This window comes from Gymnogyps californianus, chromosome Z (assembly GCF_018139145.2).
Source record: "Gymnogyps californianus isolate 813 chromosome Z, ASM1813914v2, whole genome shotgun sequence".
Taxonomy (NCBI): domain Eukaryota; kingdom Metazoa; phylum Chordata; class Aves; order Accipitriformes; family Cathartidae; genus Gymnogyps; species Gymnogyps californianus.
Genome location: NC_059500.1, coordinates 11,094,026 through 11,116,100, shown reverse-complemented (window position 1 = coordinate 11,116,100; position 22,075 = coordinate 11,094,026). Strand labels below are relative to the sequence as shown.

Genomic DNA, 22,075 nt, shown 5'->3' with positions numbered 1-22,075 from the left:
ACAGCTCTGTGCAGCATTGTGAAGTCTGAGAGAAGGTGGATCATTAGCCCTACAGGCTTGCGGTCTAGCAGCTTGTCCCTTCAAGAGCTGTTTGAGAGGAAGTTTCCCACACAGAACTGGAAGGGTGGAGGGGACAGAAACAAGCGCTGAGATCTATTTTGTATTTTGTTAAGCTTTGACCTTAGCCGCTGGTGGCTCTTTACAGGGTACGATACTGTTCTGAGGACTCAAAAACGATACAGGCAGAACAGGATTAAATGCCATGATAGCAAAGATTCGCTGTTGCAGGTTAACTAGGTATGATTTATAAGGGGAAGCTGAAAGGGCCAAAAGCTTTTATGAGCATCCAGGACAAGATTAGCTCCAAACCACTCTGTGATGAGTCATGACTTAAATTAAATGCCAGATATCTATATTCCCCATGCCCACCCTCTTCCCCTCTCAATATGTCATCTTGAGCTGTGGCACTCTAATCCCTGGTATACTTTCAGACACCATCATCTTGTTGATCTTGTTTGGTATGTTCCGTACAGCACTGATTTTATTTTGTTTGGGTTTTTTGATGCAGGAAACGGAAGGCTGGATTCTATCCCTTTTAACATCAGAGCAGCAGTTCTATGTTCCGATATCTTTCTTCAGCCTAGGCACCACGGTTTGGAATCTAATGCATTGTAAATCAAATCCATTGCTTCCCTTCCCCCCCAGCTCCCTTGTTTTCTATTTTATTTTGCGATACATTTTTACTATACCTTTCCATTTTTAAAGAAATCCTCTGTATTTTTCATTTACAAAAGTATTATCAAATATATGCTGCTACACACACACCATACACACATACACATACAAATGTAAAGATTCCTACTGTCCACTGAGGAAGTGGTTGTGTAAAGTGAAGTCCCTCCCATTTCTTACATACAGTAAGCTAATTAAACCATACTATACTGCCAACCGTGATTAAACAGAATGTGGCAATTCTGCTTATCATCTGCCAAAGCATACTGCTGTCCAGCAGCTCAACAGTAAAGAATAGTTACACAAGGCTAACTGAACTGCTAAACTTTGCATTTGGCCTGTTTCTGAACTCATGTTGATGTAAATTAGAAGTACATGTGATAAAATCCACGTTGTAACCACAGTCTCTGGTGGGCATAAGAAGATTCTGTAAAGTATGTTATGTGACATTAACATCATTGGAGAGTGACTTAATGGAAGGCATCGGCATGAATTTTACCTGAGATTTATTGGTAAAATAGTCAAAAATGTAAAAGAGATGAGAGAACATCATGTCATTCAGAGTAAGATGGACCAAGTCTAGCCAACAAGAGCCTTTGAGGCTTTTTGGCTTACGGGCAGTTCAGGTGTAGCTCTAAAGCTGGATAATCCAGGATCCAGCAGTGGGAAGCAGGTGGGCCACTGAAACTTGTGCTTCCCATTTGTCACGGGTCTCACCACCTGCCTGTAACCACCATCCCTTTCCTCTGTAAATTATGAAATACATGTCTAGCAGCTGTCTGCTAGGTGAATGCTTTTGATACGTGGGGTTTAGGTCCCGAAGTTTGACTGTCCCTAAGATGGAGAGAGAAGGCACCAGTTATGTTTACAGGTGAAATTTTGCTGTTTGCTTACAGAATGGTTGTATTTATGTTACGCAGAACCCTCAGAGAACTGGAAAAGGCCTCTCGAGTGCACACACAGGCAGAAATGCTCGGCTGAGTGAGAAATAGAGTACACATGCTGTCAGATTTCTGTTTCTCACACTGCTGATCCCATTGCATCTGAGGATAACACACACCTGAATGCCATTGTTAAGTCATGCTCTAATGAATTGAGATGCTAAGATTTACCTATGGTTAAGCAGGGTGGTGGAATTACAAGGTGAAAATCACACGCATTTTTTAAGGTCAAATGTTTGGTAATTATTGTCAGTTAGCAAAAAGTCTGATCTATGAAAGGAGATGTTAGGGTGAGAACCTGAGTGTCATTGATCAGAAGCTCTATTTTTCCCAGTAACAGAAAAGCGTGACTTGCAGTCAGCACTGGGAAAGAAGAAGGAGAAATAAATTTTACCTTCTGTAGCATTCCTGCTTAGTCACCCTCCGGATTATGAGTGTGCACAACCTGCCCCACCCTTCCTCCCTTTCTAGATTTACCTTCCTTTTATGAATGCATGAACTTGGACACCAGAAAGTGATATGACACCAAAATGAGCTCACAGTTAGAGTAATAGGGCAATAGTAAATACTGACACATAACTGATGGCTGTTAGCCCAAGACCAGAAATGGGGAAGCAAGAAACAAGCAAAGTTGTGAGCCAGTAAGAGCTTTCAGCCAATTACAAGAAAAACAGATAGGTAAATAATAGGAGTCATTAGGGGATCAGATTAATGTGAATGTAGATTCCTTCCCAGTGAGAGCTGCAACCAGCTGAAGAGTTGTCGTTTCAGCTCCCACAATCTTCTTTTTCTAATGGACTCTGCTAGCACGTAGCAACAATCTTCTGTGTCCCAGCTCCACAGCCATCGATGTTTACAGCTTTGACTGAAGTTAGTGTTCAGTAAATAATGTCCGCATTTCAACCCATAGTCACCACCATTTGTACGCACTTTGTTCCTTGACCTCCTTGCTGCCTTAACAGCATATGAATGGAACCTGCAGCGAGCAACACAGGACTTCTCAAGGGAAAGAGTGCATGGGTGAGAAAAGCTGATCTTTATTTATATGTCAGTCTCACGTTTTGGTCCCTTTTCCAGTGTGCTTCTCTGGTGTATGCCCTGACTCTGCCCTGGTGATCTCCAGAGCAGAACAGCAGTGGTGAGGACAGTGCCTAGAGCTGGCAGGACATTGTTGGAGACTTGAGGGCTGCGGGATGGCTTTTAGCACTCCAGCTTCACACTAGTGACTAGTACATGGAGTCCCGGGATCAACCCAGTCAACACGTTTCGTAAGGAGATGTGGTGGTAGGACAGAGTAGCTGAAACTAGAGGCTGTTATATTAGTGCTGTTGATGATGTTTTGATACTTGCTGGAACACTTTCCCCTCCTACCCAGTACTGTATTGTCATTTATGTCACTGCTTGTTGTGTGTTTTAAATGACTTCTGTGTGATGCACTTTACACTGTAAATAAAGTTGCACCTGTTTAGTACCCATATAGAGTCAACATTGCACTCTTCTCTTGACAAAAACATTGACCTACCCTTTAGAACCTGCTGGCAAAGCCCGAGTATTAGGGAAATGGAACTCCACTCAAGGGAAAAGACAAAATAATTGCCAGTAATCTTAAAAGGATGTGCTGGATTAGTCCAGGTTTGATCTTTGGGTAAAAATGCAATTAGCACCTAATTTTTCAAATCCTTTCTGCTGCTAGAGCATATTTTAAAACCTATAAGGGCCAAATTTACCACTGGCATAAACGTGCATTAAAACCTGCTTCACTCACTACTTACACCAGATGGAGATACAGCTTATTTTATTCTGCACCAGTACTGGAATTTTTAAAGCTATGGAGACACCCATATTCAAAGACAGTTGAGGTAAAAAATGTGCTATAGCAGAAAGAAAACTTTGTAATTTGAACACCACTCCTCTGAACAAGGAGCATATATGGCATAGCAGTCAAAAGATTTAGGATGTGGGGGTTTTGAAGGTAATGTTGGTAAGCCTTTCAATGTTTTGATACATAGGCATAAGTGGAGACTTTGAAGTGCAAAAGGTGATCGATGTTTCAAAGCCTCCCCCTAGGCCACCAGCCCAAAAGGTGGTGTGAGGTTACAGACAGTGCTGTTAATGAAGCCCTGAAATTCGATGTGCATCTGATAGAAAAGATGCAGATATACATCTCAAATGTACAGTCCTCCAAATATTGGTAATAATCCTGAGTGGGAACAGCTGGACTGCATTTGCATGTGGACTCAGATCTTGTGCATGCTGTAGAAATACAGAGCACTGCCTTATTTAAAAAGAAGTGTGGTAAGAACGGGGCTCTTTCCCTGGCCCTATCCTCTTTGCCATGAAAACTGAACAAGCTAAAATGCTGAAGGGAGTCTGCTGACACCTATGTCTCTCTGCTCTTGGAAGTACAGTGGGAAAGGTACGCGTGTCAGCGCTGATCTCAGGGGCGCACTGGACAGGGTTAGTGTGTGCCAGCGGTTGTTACTGTGAGGAGTTACCTTTTTACCTTGAGGACAGTTTGAGCAGTGGTCTCTTTTGCATCTCGGCGCAGGAACTGTTTGTGCATCTCAGACTTGTCTTAGAGCAGTTTGGATCCTCACTGTGGAAAGGATCCCTGCAGCTTTTACCGCACTGCAGATGCTTTTCTGGGAGAACATATCCTGACCATGCATTTCCAGCAGTGAGAGACAGGCATTGCAGTACCCAGAGGCAGATGGGGGGAAGATGCAGCACCATTATTGATCTCTTTCTCTAAGGTTATTTCCACTCATGCACATGAAGCACAGCACTTCTTCACATATCCGTCCCATTTACAACGAGCTCCTCTCCCAGGACCAGGGCTGCCTTTCCATTACCTTTACTTTCTAGGCTGACGTGTTGCTAGTGCCGGCCAATATGAAGGTCTGTGTGCTTGCCACATCTCCCAGCTGAGCTCGAAGCGCTATAAAAGCTGACGCTCTTTACAAGCTGATTGACATGGTTCTTTGGTGGAGGCTGGTCCGTCCTGCCAGACGTCGCTCATGTGGATGGACCAGCCTGGCCACCTTGTGCTACAAAAAGCATCATGCGTGGCCTAGTGGATAGGACACTGAGTTTCTCCCAGCCAGTGGCAGGCTGTGTCACCACAAGAAAGTCACTTCAAGCCTCCCCATTTTACAGGCCAGATGAGCCCTTCCTTCTCTACCAAGGTGCTGGAGATGAAAGCAGACAGATGAGATTTAAGCATGATTATCATCACTATTAAAGGTAGCCCTTCTGCAGATGTCATCCATACACCTGATTGCTAGCCCAGTGGACCAGCACTAACCTTAATCTTCCCAGTCTAGTCTCTTTGCTGAATGTATGTCTTCCTCCTTCAGATTGTCGTTTCCAAGCAAGAGCTGCTGAGCAGATCATCCTGGAAACTCGAGTCCCCTCTTTATCTCCAGAAACTTTGAGGCTATGACAATGTCAGCCAGCCCAGACCAGCACCAGTTCTGATTGCACCCAGAGCCTGCATGCATGGCAAAGGCCAGAAAAGGAGGCTGCTGGGGAGAGACAGGTTGGCGCTGTGATGCCCCTGGCCTCCACCATCTAGCAGGCCAGGAGCATGGTGAGGACTGATCCTGCACCTCCACCCAGCACTCTTCTCTCCTCGATGACAATTTTGCTGTGCTTTATCCCAGCAGCCTCAGGAAATCAGTCTGTCCTTACGCAACCAGGTGGCAAAGAACAATCACGGCAGTCGGCACTCCCTGCTCATCCATGCCATGCAAACACATCAAGGGCTTTCCCTGTCAGCTCTTAGTCATGCCTTCCCCTCCTTTCTCCTCCTAGCTGCTTCCTCAGCACGGTCCGTTTATTTTGCTTTGTTTTCAATATCCTGGCTGTAGTACTTCCATCGCTGTTGGAAGAGGAGCGTCATGATTTTTGCAGCTAACTCAGAAGTGGCCAGGATTCATCGGACGGGAAACCAGCAGCCTCGCTGGCTGGGGGGAGGCACAGTGGGAAGGGTGATTAAGCTGTGCAACTGCTGTGCAGGCAGGGCTGGCAGCTTCTGCAACATGCAGCGGCAGCCCTGCGGAACTGAGCACTCCTCCAGCTGCTGCTGCCTTGCCTTGCCTTGCCACCCCTTCCTCTCGCGCTCCCTGGCCATGCTTCTCATTTTACAGATACAGGCTATGCTTGCAGCTGCTTGGGGTGGAGACTGGCCCTTCCATTTGCCAGGCAGGCACCTAAAGCATGGAGCAGAGGCGTAACCAGATCGGCTTGCAATAGGTGGGGCGAAGATGCTGCTCCCTTCTCCCCCTGCTCCGCAGCAGCCTGGGATCTCCCTTTTCCCTGACACCACTCCACTGGTGTGGCTCACAACGGATTTGTGCGTCTGTGCTTGTGCAGCTCTGAGCACAAGGCCACTGCTTGACAGATAGGGCCATGAGCAGGGTCCTGGGCTGGTGCAAGTGGGCACAGGAGTCCAGTGAAGTGCAGAGACCCCATCTGCCTCGTGTGTGCACAGTAGGCAGGTCCCAAATACTGCTCACTGCCAATGGAATTATAAAGGGAATTACTGCTCTCGGCTGTTTCTGCGCGGCTGTAACATCGACTGGGAGCCCCCAAGCCACACAGAGCACTGAAGCCAGGCTGCACGGCCATCCCCGGCTGAGCCGGGGAGGCAGCCAATTCCCCCAGCAAAGGGCAGGTTTGCAGCACCCTCTGCAAAAACCAAAGCCTCGCAGTGGGACCTTGTCATGGCTCTGCTGCTGCCTGTCCATCCCGGGAGAAGACGGGTGCAGCCAGGCACCAATGCCAGGTCCCAGGCGTGGGAGCCCAGGAAGGACCATCTCCCACCCCCTGGGAGTGGGGTAGGGGCAAAAATGCCAGCAGTCGTTACTGACTGTGTCGAGCAGGGGCAGCCTTGCAGCTCTGCCTGTGCCTGGGCATGTCTCCAGACCCATCTCATCCGGCACGGGCCATTTGGGGAATTCTCGTAAGGGGAGCACCCTGCAAATGCCCTTTTTCCATGCTGGAAAAAAGGGATGGCAAAATGGGAGGCTGTGTAGTATGACGAGAATGGAAACCTCAATAAAGCTGCCGTTCAGAAAGCGCTTAAGTATATGGTCATGTCATACAACCATTAAGGGTACTTAGCTGCACCTATGCAGTTAAAAACAAGCTTAAGCATTTTTCTGGACTGCAGCCTTAGTCATTATGGGATTATAATAAATATGAAAAACTGTGCCTGCCCTGCAGACACTGGTGAGATGGCTGCTAAGTGCCTGGTACTGGATATTTGCCGTCAGCTGAATGCAGAAGGTTGATAAAAGAGGTGGCTGCCCAGTCAGGTATTGCTATGCCAGATGTCTGGTTTGATTTTACTAAATAGCTTGGTTAATGATCTGGGGTAAGGGATAAACAGCTCATTAATTAATCCTGCTGCTAATAAGCAGGGAGGTACTGTAAGCACCTGTGGGAATAAATTACATAAAGGAAGGATAATCATGTTAAGGGGAAATGACGTGAAATTAAAGTTAGAAATGACAAGTCAGTGCTTCCTGAGCAAAAAACCCAAAACGAATGTGCCCCTGGGGAGGGAGTGAGGGAGGGAGGTGCGAAGGCATCCTGGTGTACTGGCTGTTTCCACCCACACCGGGTGTGGGTTTCCTGCTTGGGAAGAAGCAACATGCCAGAGTCCTAGGCATGAGAGAGGAGATCAAAATACAGACCAGCCCGCAGAGCAGTGGTGATGCAGCAACAGAGCCTGCGTGAGTTTTGGTTCATCTCTGTTTTGGTGCCAGCAAGGTTACGATTTATCTCTGGCCCGCACCAGCGAGACAATGTTGCTGCCATTCCTGTGTGTGCTGGCATATGAAGCAAGTGGCTTCTGGTGTGTCCACATGGGAGGAGGAGGAATGTCTCAAGGGCAGGAGGTGCGGGCCTCTGAAACGGCAAATAAATAAGGGAAGATAAATACAGCCAGGCGGGGGGGCCAGACCCTGGTTGTGCCACCAAGGATTGCACTGCACAGCACAACTGGGAACGCCGGCTCCTGCTGGGAGCCTTGGCTCTAGCATTTCCCTCCTGCTCAGAGTGTGATTTTGCAACCTAAATGTTCTGAAAGTATGGGGTGCTCCTGATTTCATCCCTGGCAGGACTGCGTAAGCCAGACACAAGTGGCTGCCATGTACAAATACCACGTCTGAGGGCACTTCAGAGAGGAGTCACTGAGTGTGGCTCTGGGGATATATAAAAAACCAGGACTGAAGATAAGTAGAGCAGATATCCCTTTGCACCAAAAAACATATGGGCTTTTCGGGATACCTGTGGGCTGGGCTCCCTCTGAGAAAATCCTGGACTTCATCAGTTCAGGTAGTGTAAAACTAGACGTGATACAGCATGATAAACACACTGTACAGTCCAGAGAGCTCACTCCAACAGGTTTCTTGTATTTCTGCTTTCAAGAAGCTACTGGGGTTTTTTGAGTCTTTCATGGTACTCATGAAAAGATGCAAAAGTAGTGAAGAATGCAGACAGTCTGCATGGGGATGCATGACTCAAGCTACACCAACACTGAACTTTGGAAACCATCAAACACTTAAGCACCGACGATTAGAAGAAGGAGCCATGTCCCTCCACCTACATGTCCAAGGAAATTCATAATTGGCCCTTAGGGCAATAGAGTTAAAAGCTGAGCAGCAGAAGTGAATCATAGAATCGTAGAATCATAGAATCATTTAGGCTGGAAAAGACCTTTAAGGTCATCAAGTCCAACTGTAAACCTAACACTGCCAAGTCCACCACTAAACTATGTCCCTAAGTGCCACATCTACACGTCTTTTAAATAATTCCAGGGATGGTGACTTCCCTGGGCAGCCTGTTCCAGTGCTTGACAACCCTTTCGGTGAAGAAATTTTTCCTAATATCCAATTTAAACCTCCCCCGGCACAACTTGAGGCCATTTCCTTTTGTCCTGTCGCTTGTTACTCGGGAGAAGAGACCGACACCCACCTCGCTACAACCTCCTTTCAGGTAGCTAGTTTCAGGTAGAGAGCAACAAGGAGGCCCTCAGCCTCCTTTTCTCCAGGCTAAACAACCCAGCTCCCTCAGCTGCTCCTCACAGGACTTGTTCTCTAGATCCTTCACCAGCTTCGTTGCCCTTCTTTGGACACGCTCCAGCACCTCGATGTCTTTCTTGTAGGGAGGCATCCAAAACTGAACACAGTATTCGAGGTGCGGCCTCACCAGTGCCGAGTACAGGGGGAAAATCACTTCCCTAGTCCTGCTGGCCACACAATTTCTGATACAAGCCAGGATGCTGTTGGCCTTCTTGGCCACCTGGGCACACTGCTGGCTCATATTCAGCCACCTGTCGACCAACACCCCCAGGTCCTTTTCCACAGGGCAGCTTTCCAGCCACTCTTCCCCAAGCCTGCAGCGTGGCATGAGGTTGTTGTGACCCAAGTGCAGGACCCGGCACTCAGCCTTGCTGAATCTCATACAGTTGGCCTTGGCCCATTGCTCCAGCCTGCCCAGAGCCCTCTGTAGAGCCTTCCTACCCTCAAGCAGATCAACACTCCTGCCCAACTTGGTGTCTTCTGCAAACTTACTGAGGATGCGCTCAATCCTGTTGTCCAGATCATTGACAAAGATATTAAACAGAACTGGCCCTAATACTGAGCCTTAGGGAACACCACTTGTGACTGGCTGCCACCCGGATTCATCACAACTCTTGGGGCCTGGCCATCCAGCCAGTTTTTTACCCAGAAAACAGTACACCCGTCCAAGCCACGAGCAGCCAGTTTCTCCAGGAGAATGCTGTGGGAAATGGTGTCAAAGGCTCTACTAAGGTCTAGGTAGACAACATCCACAGCCTTTCCCTCATCCACTAAGCGGATTATCTTGTCATAGAAGGAGATCAGGTTAGTCAGGAGGACCCATGCTGACTGGGCCTGATCACCTGGTTGTCCTGTATGTGCTGCATGATGGCAGTCAAGATCAGCTGCTCCATAACGTTCCCCGGCAGCAAGGTCAGGCTGACAGACCTGTAGTTCCCCAGATCCTCCTTCCGGCCCTTCTTGTAAATGGTCATCACATTTGCTAACCTCCAGTCAACTGGGACCTCCCCGTTTAACCAGGACTCCTGATAAATGATGGAAAGTGGCTGGGTGAGCACTTCCTCCAGCTCCCTCAGTACCCTTGGGTGGATCCCATCCAACCCCATAGACTTGTGTGTGTCTAAGTGGTGTAGCAGGTCGCTAACCATTTCCCCTTGGATTATGGGCGGCGTCATTCTGCTCCCCATCTCTGTCTTCCAGCTCAGGGGGCTGGATACTCTGAGAACAACTGGTCTTAAATTAAATTTAAGACTCAATTAAAGACTGAGGCAAAGAAGGCATTAAATACCATCCTTTGTCATGATGTTTCCCCCACATCCAATAAAGGATGGAGATTCTCCTTAGCCTTCCTTTTGTTGCTAATGTATTTATAGAAACATTTTTTATTGTCTTTTACGGCAGTAGCCCAATCAAGTTCTAGTTGGGCTTTGGCCCTTCTAATTTTCTCCCTGCATAACCTCACAACATCCTTGTAGTCCTCCTGAGTAGCCTGCCCTTTCTTCCAAAGGTCATAAACTCTCCTTTTTTTCCTGAGTTCCAGCCAAAGCTCTCTGTTCAGGTGCAGGTGAAGGTGCACAGAGGCACAGTGTCTGCTGTGCGTGGGGAAGCAGTGCCGGCGCTGGTGCTGGCTCCACGTCTCCCTGCTCTGTACCGAGGCATGGATCGAGTGTGGGCTGCAGGGGATGATCCAGATCAGCTGCCCATGGTTAAAGTGACTTCTCCTAATTTAAAAACAGCAAAAGCCTTTTGGTGGGAGGTTTAGTCGTGCCCTGCCCATGCAGGCATGGTGAGGCAGGCAGGCATCTTCAGGGCTGCAAAGCACTGAGCCAGACCCATGGTAGCTGATGCCCTGCAGCCTTGCCCTGCTCTGCCCCACAGTAACACCCCTTCCAGGGGCAGCGCTGCTCCGCACAGCAGCCACGCGGAGAAGCAATGCCCAGCGCGTTGTCTCGGCTGCCTTGGAGGACCTGTCTACGGGGTGCATATCCCCATAGTGCTCACGTGCAACCAGCCTCCCAGAGAGGTGATTTTGGGCCAAAAGTGAGTGCCACGCAGCCTGCAGGCATGCACCCGGTGGGGAGCAGGGCAAGTGGGACTCCGAGCAGACAACCTCATGGGTCTAGTGGGGAAAGTCAAGAGTCTCCCCTGGGCAACAAAGCTGCTGTCCCTCTGCAGACCGACGGGGAGCTGCACTGGCCCCTATCTCTCGAACTAGCATTCAGCTGTCATGTCAAAACCCAGGGCTGGCCTCGAAGTGCAATGCTATGTCTTGTGTGGCATCCTGTTGTCCCATGCTGGGACTACAGAACTCCTCGGTCCCTCCGCACTCAAAGGCAGAGCTGACTGCTGAGGCAGCAGCCCAGGCTTTTACATACGGGTGCCAAGAGCTCTGGCTCCTCTGCCATCTCTGCCTAGATGTGGTGGGTAGATGGGACGGATACTGTTGCCGCTCTCTGTTACTGCCGGCACCCATGCATTGCCGCAGCTGGGTTGGTTTGACACTCTTCTGCTGCCAACACTATGCGTGGATGTAACTCGCTGTGATGCCAGGCTGCTGCCCCAAGCATTTACAGGTCAGATCCTCTGCAGATGGGCTTGACCTTGACCTGTTTGCAGACCATGGCCACATGTAATGAATTTCTATAGCAAGGCTTGCAGGTACTGATGTCATCTACAAAGATGGGGAAACTAAAGCACAGGCACTGAGTAATCTGCCCAGCCGTGCACTGGAGATGGAGAGATACAGTCTGGGCTGGAGCTGGGACTTTCCAGCTCCTCTCCCAGGCTGTACTGCTGCCAGCCCATGACTGCCAAGCAGAGCTTGCAGTCGATGGCTGCTGGGGCTCTCAGAGGTGTGGTGGGGTGTCTGAGGATGCAGGAGAAAAGTTCCACATGTCACCACTACCAGGGTACCCTCTGCCTCAAAGGCAGACAGGGGAGTACATGAGAAACCCTGGGAGAGCCACATGTCCAACCATGTACGGGAGCACCAGGACCATAAAAGCAGCAAATAACTGAAAGCAGGGACAAATAAAAAAGATCTGCAATGGGTAAAAACCTGAGTCTTGGGATGCAGTGGGTTTGGACTTTCAGGCTTACCGTTCCCTTTTTGCAAGTGCATGCAGAGCCTCCCCTGGTGCAGCTCTGCAGGCTGACAGCTGGGGCAGGCTCTTGGCTGCTTGGTCTTTGCAACATTTCTAGAAAGTGGCAGGATTTCAGGTTCCCTTCTGCTTATTAGTCACTGCATCAGCAGCACTGCCCACCAGATCGGTTTGCGAGATTGATGGAACCAGATGGGAAGTACTGCAACTGCATATCCGCTGCTGAAGATGACACCTATTAGAATAGAGGAACAAAAAAAAAAAACCCTCAAAGGAAGCCAGCTGCATCAGAAGTTTGTTTCGCGATGTTCAGGCTTGTCTGGAAAGATCCAGGTCAGACCTGGCGTATTCCTGCTTGCTGGGAGGAGGCATCTGGGCAGTGGCTGCCCTCGCCCCACCTGCCTGCCCCGGCACAGAAACAGTGGCAGGCTTGAGAAAAGGCTTTTAGCTCTGCTATCATTTCCCATAGCCACACAACCCCATATCTGTCTACTGGGAGTCCCAGTAGCCTGTGTTTTGCCTGCTGGCGCAGCTCCTGACTCAGACCAGCCTGGCAGCCCCACGACTGCTCGTGGAGATTTTCAGTGGGGGATTGGACCCTGCATCGCAGCTGAGCAATGCACTGCTCCCACGCCAGCGCAGAGAAGAGAGGCATCCAACGGGAGGCTCCTCTGCCTTCCCCCCAAAAGCGGTGCTTGCACCTAGGCACCGTTTGCAAACGGGCCCCCCCGGGAGCTGCTAGGCTGCAGTTACAGCGGGTTGCATCAGCCCCCAGGTATGAGCACACTGCTTGCAGTTTTGGGGTGGGTACCAGCAAAGCAGCACCCCAAGGGCAGATGCCAAAACACCCGCTGCCTGCAGCCCCAGTGGCTAACGCCAGAGAGGCCAAAAGAGGGACACCAGGGCTGGGCTGTGGCCTCCTGCACCGAAAGGGGAGCCTGAGGAGCTTTGCTACCTTGGGTAAAACAGTGCTTTGAGGGTCCTTTTCTGAGGGATTTTTGCTCTGGCCTTGGTGAAAACGGTCTGACATTCAGCTGCTGTTTTTTTCCTAGAACAGGCTATTCTCAATGCTCTTCCTTCAAAGCGTCCTCTGGGAGGAAGGAGTGCTTTTAGCATATGAGCAAAGCAAGTGCACACTGCTCCAGCTTGGCCAAAAGAGTCAGACGAAGATGACTCCGTTCCCCTGTCAACCCTGTGATGTTTCTAGCCAGGATTTGATGCGATCTGACTGATACATCCAAATAAAATGCTCCTGTGAGCTGGTCACACTCCTGGACTCTGCCTTCAGTCTCACAACAGGGCAGCGACTCTCCTGGGAGCCCAAAACTGTTGCCTGTGCCCTGCCGCTCTCTGCACCATCCCCTTCCCACCGCCCTGCCTTGGTCTGTCCATGCCAGAGCTGAACTGCCCTTGCAGCTGAGGAGGGGATGCCCAAGACGTGGTTTGGCTTTCTCTGTGCTGTGTGTAGCTGCAGCTGTACATGTCTGCTTGTCTCTGTAACATCTCATACAGCTTTTTTGTCTTTTTTCCCCTACCTTTATCCTGCTTCTGCTTTTCTTTCCCCATGAGACCCAGCAACTGTGTCCAGCCGGAGCTTTTTTACATGTGGTATCAGCAGCTGTGTGTCCTCACTAAATGCTTCAGCAGCCGCTGTTCAGGGCAGTAATGCAGCCTCGCAAGCTGGACCGGGGCTCACAAGGCTCCTGCTAGCCCCGCTATGGGCTCAAGGTGTGCGCCTGGGCAAACCCCTCATCCCCCATCATTTTCCATGCGGACCTTGGACATGAGCCTTGTTTGCCGGGTGGGCACGGGCAGACCCACACCAAAGTGTGGGTTGCATGGGGGCTTGCACTGGGGGAAAATCATTTCCTCTGCTGGCAGCAGGGCCCCAGCTGAAGGCTAATGCCTAACCCACACTCCCGGTCTGCAGCTCCATCCCTCCCACTGCCCCTGGCAGCGCCTGCAGTGCTGGCGTCCCTCCAATGGCTGCCATGCCTAGAGCACACAAACCCTGGTTTGGACATGCCATGCTGTCCTTAAAAGCAGCTATAAGCACACTTTTCCACTTTCTGCTATTTTTTTCTGCAGCAGTCAGGAGCCTTTTATACTTAAAAGCCTCAGTGCGCCTGCATGGTGCAGTGGGAAGAGCCCCCTGATCTCACGGTCTCCCCCAGTGCCCCAGTCTCTGCAGGAAGAGGATGGCAGGGGTCCCATGCCTTCCAAAATAATCTATGTTTGCTACATTCCTCCTCTTTATCACATCTGCTTATGGTCTCCCAGGGTGTTTTTGTTCCTGTTTGTCTTAATGTTAATTGCACAGAAACAAGGGGAGGGGAAAGGAAGGAGGAGAGATAAGGAAGCGGGGAGAAGGTAAACATCTCTGCTCTTCCCCTCCCCAGTGCTTACCTCCAAGTCCAAGCATATCCAAGGCCACCTCTCCAGGGACAGATGGTCTCAGGGCCACCCAGCACCCAAGGACTCAACATCCAAAGGCATTCTTGTGATTTCCCTTTTCACGGCTGAGTACCCGCAACGAGCACCCTCATCCCCCGGCCCCCTGCCCCAGACCACCTCCAGGCCATCTCCAGGCCATTGCCAGCCAGCACGTATGAGTAGTACGAGATACCATTTTTTCATGTCCTGTGCTGATAAGGGTGGTTTTTACCTTTTTCCTTTTCTACTCCTTGTGCCCAGGAGCAGCCTGTCAGCCATCAGAAGGGAAAGAAGTTTCCCAGACATGCTGCAGGGACACAAAGGACTTGTTTGCACAAACAAGTGTTTGCGCCCGTCCTTTTTCAGAGTAATCCCTTTTATTTTCCAAACCACTTTTCCAGTTTGCCAAGATCATTTTCAGTCCTACTCCTGTGCTCCAGGGCAGTGCCTCCCAGTTTAACCTCACCTGCAGAGGTCAGAAGCACATGCCACAGTCCAGCATTCAGGTCAATTATAAAAATACCAAGTGGGACCAGACTGACAAAAAAAAAAACCCAAACAATCCTAAACCTTGCTTGAAGTATCTCTGCAATGTGGCCACAAACCATTGGCACCGGATGCAATCATCCAACAAAGTCTGCAACCACCTTCTAGTAATCTCATTTAAACCATGCTGCGAAGAATCGTGTAGGAGAAGGTGTAAAAAGCCTTGGCGGTGCCAAGCAATGTGCCAAGTGTCCTGCTCCTGCGTGTCAGCATCACCTCTTGCCTTGTTACAGGAGAAAATCAGGCTGGTGTAGTACAATCTGTCATGATTGCTGTGCAGGTGCCATAATGGGATGTGCCGCTTTCCTGAAAACTCACCCCTGTGACTTCCAATTTTGTGAACCACTCTGCCAGAAAAAGGGTTTTGCTCAGGAGCATGCACAGCAGAAGCACATGTCTAAAACCCATTCAGCAGTAAAATAATAGAGATTCACAGAACTTGAATTTACTCATACAAAGGCACTGCCTTGTTATCTTGTGCCTGTACAAGTAGGGTAAGGTGACCCAGGTTTACAAGGAATTTGTCACTGAAGGATAAAGACGTGTTGCTGCATCGGGCAGACATATTCAGATAATTACATGAAGACATAGTGATGGTGTAACCGTGGGTGACGGTGATCCTTTCTTGCACCATCGAGTATCTTTAAAGTTAGCACAAAGTGAAGTTTGTACAAAAGAAGAAGAAGGGGCTTGCTTTTTAAAATTTTTTTGGTAGCAAAACAGCAAGAACTGCAGGTGAATATGGATGACAGGAGGGAGATGAGAAACGTTCACCATCTTGGCTTTAGCTTGGGGAGTTTCTACTGAGAAAAAGGGGAGGATGTTGAAAAGCATCCCAAATGTTGAGTTTCACCTTTTCTTTCAGTCGCATGCCCTGTTTGCCCAATGCCTAGTTTGCTCACTTGTACAATGCTCTGGTTTTGTGGCTGTATCATGAAAAGAGATTATTTTGCTTGCCGATTTTCATAATGTGTTGCACTTTCCCTCCTCCTCGCACAGGTGGGCTTGCCCTGCCTCCCCCCAGGCATCTCAGCAAGGGCCACCACACCTTAAACATAAAATACCAAGAAGGGTATTTAATTTCTACCGAAAGCAAAGGTGCTGGGCACCTCCACTCAGACACCACCAATAGGCCCAGTGCTACAGGGAGCTCCGGCATTACCACCCATCCCCTCTGCTCCCCTGCCGAAAGTGGACAGGATCATCTGCAAGGAAAAATCCTGGCACTGCTCTCCTGAAGACCCCCCTGAAGCATATGGCCACTGGGAGCCAGCAGCTGGCCTGAAGGCAATGAAAAGCTCTGCCTTTTGCTGGCATCATCTGCCTTTGGCAGATGCAAAAATGGCAAGCGGAGTTTAAAAAGAAGAAAGCAGTGGACCTCAGATGTCGTCAGCTGCTGAGATGCTGCTCCCAAGCAAGGGGGAGCCACCAAAACCTCATGCAGAAAAGCTCCTGCAGAAGAAAGAGCTCCTCTCCACGGGGCAGGGCAGCTACTTCTTTCCTAACGTGAAGCCATGGCTGAGTGGGAGCGCCGATGGGAGGAGAGCGGCATGCAGCCACCTCCGGCAGCACAAGGCTTAGGGTCTCCACTTTTGCAGCCAAAGTCACAGGGGCTCAGCTTCTCCACCAGTCGGATGGACTCCTTCTTAGTCTTTGCTAATTTCACTTGTTTTCCTGCCTTTTTTTATTCTTTTTTCTTACTTTTTTTATCTCTCTGCTACAGGGCTTTCCAGTCTCCATCATGAAGCGAATTTCAGCTGGGTGGTCGCCAGGGGGTTTGCTGCCTGCAGACCCAGGTGGACCATCCTGTATCAGACCCTACGTCTGTTGGATCTCAAAGGTTTGGGGTTATAAATTAGCTTTCACCTAAAACCTTTGGTGCTGCAGCCTTGTGGTGAGGGGAGAGCTGGCCAGGCTGCAGCCATTAGACATGGCTGCTGCGGGTAAAATCCTCTCATGCTGCGCTTGGAGGAGTTACTTGGGCTGATTTTTCATCTGCCTCTACACCTCAGTGACAGGGAGAGGTCCCTGTGCATGATCCACCCCACAGCTGGCTAGGCTGTACCAGGAATCCAGCCTTTTCCTGGATGACGGCTGAAGCGGCAATAGCTAATCCAGCTGAGTAATGAAAGGATTATTTCCACAGTTGTCACTCGATTGCAACAGCACCCCCAAGGATCTACAGAAACCCACAGAAATACCCGTAACTGCAAGGCTGGTCCTGCCCCCCGCCCCCCGGTCCCAGCACCAGCACGGTCCCATCCTGACCTGCTGAGGCACCATTGCACATCCCTGTCTGCAACCATCCCTGGCCACCGCTGGCAATAAGACCTCAAAGCAGCTGGACCTCTGATCTCGCTCAGCATGGACACTTCTGTCCTCCTACCTCGGATAAAGGATTGCTGCAGATGTCAAGTCATTCTTATGGCTCCCTTTGAAACCTCCCCGTTTTTCAGCATCTTTCTAGGAACTTCTGGAGATGAAGAAGCCACAAACAGTTTTCTAGCGAAGATAATCTTGTGCCCATTCCCTGTTCGCCTTTAGTATTCCCCTATTTAATACCCCTAGTGCATGACGGCATGGAAAATACCTGTTTCTTGCTGAAGAACACATCAAAGAGCCAAGTATAAACAAAAATATTGACTGAGCACCTCTGCCTTCTGAGTCAGAGTTAGCAATTTTCCATCCTTTAGCTCTTTTCCACTGAAAACTCCATCACCGTGTGACTCCGCATTTAAGGAGTCTTCCTCATTGTTCATATCCTGCTTGCCAGAGACTTTGTTCATGCATTCAGCAGCTTTAATCAAAGAGCAGGCTTTCCTAACTCCAGCTCTACACTCGTTGCTAATGATCCCAGCTTTTCATTTGACTTGTACTGGATTCTGTTCATAAATGGCATTCTCTTTCCCTTTTGCAATCAAATTGGATTTCCAGGTGAGGAAGCCCCCTTACACCGATGCAGCATTAGAGGAAATGCTGGAGTCTAAAAAGCCCTTCCTGGCCTCTCTCTAGCCAGCACCATGCTTAGTTTTACATTTTCTCTCACGTAAATTTGTCTCTTGATTACATATACACACCCATACATACATATATGTATGCACACACACACACATGCATGCATATGCACAGTCAAATGAGGACGTGGAAAGATCCCCAGCCAAAGAGCCCCAGCCCTCCTGAGCCTGTAATTTGGCAGAAAGCAACACCCCAGACCTGGAGACCTCACAGCCCTGCATCCCAGGCCTGACAGGGGTTATCGGGAGTACATCTTGCAGTAGCGTGCGACCCAGAAAGGCCGCTGCCAAAACCCCAGAGGCTTTGGGACGTCCCTCTTGCGGTTGCAGGAACTCTAGGAAAAAAGTCCATCCAAGAAACTGGGAATTTTGCCTGCCAAACCCCAGGCGCAGCCAGCTCCCAGCAAACAGGGCAGGTTGCCCCCTGGTCCGAGAGCCCCGGAGGTGTGCCCCATCCCCAAAATCAGAGCTGCTGCAGGATGCACTATGGATGTGTATATCAGCACTGCACACGTTTTACTGTAAAGCCCTCATAAAAGGGCTTCTTTAATACCTGAGCTGACTTCTCGGGCTGTCAGTCACAAGAGATTTCAGTGGTGTTAAAGCAACCAAAACCAGAACGAAGGGAAGAAAGATCAACCTTATTTCCCTGCAGGTCTGTACTTCCCTGTGGCTGATGCAAGCTCCTCTGGTATCTCATCACATCTTATTTCACTGATCCTGACCTACATGTTGGGTGGGGCACAATGTAAGAAAGGTCTGAATAATTTATTATTGACTGGGCAGGGGAAGAAACAAATAATGAACAGATTGTTATCGAGGAGCCTTTAAAGTAAATGAAAAAGAAATGTCTCACCGCAGATGAGAAGTTCTTTCTGCTGGTAAATGACAGCCAGCTGTGACAACTGAAGAAAACCTTGTTCAGTCCAATATCCCAGCTCCAGGGTTTTCCTGTGGTGTTGGTACAGTGGTATTTGTGGCACAAACCACCACCATGCACTGGATAACCCACGTGCATGGACAGACACACATGGAGGGACACCTACGCACAGGGCATGCACCGCTGGCGCAAGGAGGCTCCGCGCCCAAAAACCCTGTGCCAAGTCCCGTTGTCAAACTGGGACTCGTTTTTTGGCGTCGACGTCTGGACTAAGTGCCTCGCTTGCAGCAGGAGCTTTCCTGAGCATGAGCATCAGTATTTGGAGCATGGGGTCCTCATTAAAACAAACATCCCCAGGAAACTTACTAAACAAGAAAAAACAAAGTTGAACTGAACTCGTTTTGCTGAGTCAGGATGATGTAAAGGTGCTTGAAAGGAATAAACACTCCCACTTTTGAGTCATCCGATAAAATCACATACCTTGACTATCTCTTAACTCTGCTGATACCAAATGACTTACAGGGAAAATACTCAGTAGTTTTGTGGACCGCCAGGCTCGAAAAGGCTGTTGGGAATACACTGACTGCCTGGTAGATGGGTATGTGCTGCACACTGTTCCTGTGGATTTACACAAGCCCTCCTTCTGATCTTGCTCAGCCACAAAGGAGGAGTGCCATTGCACTGACAACGAAGCTGAGCTGGTATGAAAGCAGAGCACGATCAGAGCCAGTCGCCTGGGATTTTGCAAAGCCCAGCTAGCACAGAAGATTGTGTACCAGGGCACCTTTTTTTGATCTGGGGCATTACCCTAGGATTATGCTACTGCTTGGTAAAAGCCAACTAAGCCTGCAAATACAGCAAGTTCCTGAAGAGCCATTGGTGTAGACTAGCAAAACCCTTGGGTTAGTGGTGTGGAAAGCAGGTAGAGGCTGGGGAGCGGTCCTGCACGCCGTTGCCCAGCGCCCAGGAGGCTCCTTCGCCCCTTGAGGGCAGGTGGGCAACACGGTCACATCGATAGCACTTGTGCATGTCCTGAACATCTGCGAGTAAGTAGCATGGATTTTCCTAAGCAAACTTGTATGAGCCCTTCCCCCATCACCGAGTCATATGATCTTTCCTCATAATGCATTCTGTTTGCGTTTCCCCTGCTTTGCTGTTTGCCTCTGCGCGGCAACAAGGCACGGGGTGAACCCATGCGCTTGTCCCTACAGCAACAGGCACGTCGCTGCCGAGGGTGGCGTGTCTTTATCCAGGCCACGGGATGGTTTTGAGGTGGTATCGCATCACGGAGGATAATGTTTCACCAAGGCTCGTAGGAAGTAAAGCAATGGCTGTGGTGACTGCCAGGACTGTATCCGCACTGCTGGGGCTTGCGGATTTGTGTGCTCGAGTGTAGAAAGGGAGATGGATGTGGGAGTCTGTCTGGGTCCCTGACTACGCACTGTGCAGTTCTTCCCAGACCAGTATTTTGTTTATATCTAGTGTGTGTTTGCCGGCCATCTTTAGCCGAGCAGCTACATCAGCTTTTAGCATCCTTTTTCCCCTCACGGGAGGTGCTCATTTCCCAGTGAACATGAAGGTTGCTGACTCAGAATGACCTGCTGGCTCGTGCCCTGGGAGCGGAGAGCTGAGGTGCAGCAGGGAGGCACCCGGCAGAGCCCCACCACGGGCACCAGCCTGCAGGAGCAGAGACCCCCAGACCATCAGTCTCGGGGCACTAGCCAGACACCGCTCTTGCTGCTCAGGGTGAAAACCAAGCAGAGTCCCAGCTCTCTGGGGTTGATAATCAGCTGTAATAAAGACAACTAATGCTACAAAACAGTAAAACAACGATCAGTTAGTTTGAGAATGTCACTAATGGATATTTTTCCAGCCCTGCTTCAAAGCACAATGATGGGCTTTCAGCAGAGCAATTAAAGCAATGTCCAGAGTGGAAACATCTCACAGGAACCAAGTCCCTCTGGGTGGTTTGGCTGCAAATTGTGCTCTTGCTTAAGGTTCAAAGGATGTAAAAAGGGTTTAAAAATTTGGGGAAGGGGATGAGGGGAAAGCATGCACATTTTCAAAAAATACCCTCTGGCTCTTCTTAAGAGGGACAAGTCAGGGCACATGGTGCTATGCCATGCTGGAGAGGTGAAGTTACCTAAAATTGGTCCTCCAAGAGGGAACAGATTAAAAAACATCGTCGTCTCTGTCGCTGGATGTCGCTGCACTGTGTTACACCTCCGTGAAGAAGGAGGCTTTCCTCCAAACTCCCCGTAGCTGGGCGGAGGTTTGGGGTCTGCTCACCTCACAGCAGTTGGAGGGCACTGGGCAGACAACCCGGACCCCTGGGAGCACCTTGTGGTGCTGGGGTGCTGTGCTGCACCATGTTCATCTGCTGCTGTGGGATCAGGCAGAAATCTGCTAACAGACAGTAAGCAACAGACAAAAGGTGGGATCAGGTGGAGGGAGTGCCATTTTCTGGGGAAATCTCTGATTTCTTGGGAGCTATGGGGACTTTCCTCCTGCAGCTGCTCTTTTGGTGCCAGGCAGGTCAGATAAGAGCTGGGGGCTCCTGTGTAGTATTTAAAGCAGCAGAAGAGGAAGCTGACAGGGCAAACGCTTTTTTTTCCTTGCTGTCTGTCAACTTGCGTTGAGCTGGGCGGTCCATGGGTGGTCCCCTCTCTCTCCAGCAAGAGGGCAGGAGAGGGGAGTCTAGCCGTAGTCATCTGCTTTGGCCCCAGAGAGCAGCCCTGCCTGCCCACACAGCTGTGGGGGTGAAGGGGCAGGGCACTGTGGTGCAGTGCTCATCCCAGCAGCAGCAGGAACCCTGACATGATGCCCCTGATCCAGGCAGAGGCAGCCGGGGTTATTGCTCATCGCACTGGCTGTGCAAGCCACCCCGGTCTGGGTCAGCCCTCAGTGCCACGTGAGTCTCACTCGCAGGCAGCTTCTCTGATCCCAGAGCAAACCCCAAACCCTAAGCACTCAGGCCAGACAAGGCCATTTCTGGGGCTACAGGGTCAGATAAAAGGAAATGCAGGGTGAAATGCAGCATCTGGATTCAAGAGCAAACTCTGAAGTTCCCCAAAGCTTGGAGGGATTTGCTCCAAGAGGTTTGGCTCAGGCTTTTGTCTCTTCTTCACCAGTAATCCCCCTCCAGCCAAAAGCAGGACAAGCATTTGTATGGACGCAGGTGTATTGCTCTCAGAGAAAACCATTACTGGCAGCACCACAGACCTGCAAGGATCCTCTGTCTTTAGTAAGCACAGCGCAAGCGGTGTCTAAAGCTTCCTGACTCTGTCTCACTAGTTAGCTTTAGCAATAACCTGCCACAATCATATCTCTCCCGGGGAGC

The 22,075-nt window shown here is 49.8% G+C and overlaps 1 protein-coding gene across 1 annotated transcript in view; it reads left to right on the top strand.

The window, feature by feature from the left end:
• Positions 1-3,148, top strand: part of SVEP1 (sushi, von Willebrand factor type A, EGF and pentraxin domain containing 1) — a 129,895-nt gene extending 126,747 nt beyond the window's left edge. The window contains exon 50 of the mRNA XM_050913002.1: positions 569-3,148. Within this exon, the coding sequence (XP_050768959.1) occupies positions 569-599 (31 nt within the window). The 3' untranslated portion in view covers positions 600-3,148. The remainder of the gene's footprint in view (positions 1-568) is intronic.
• Positions 3,149-22,075: the final 18,927 nt, after the last annotated feature.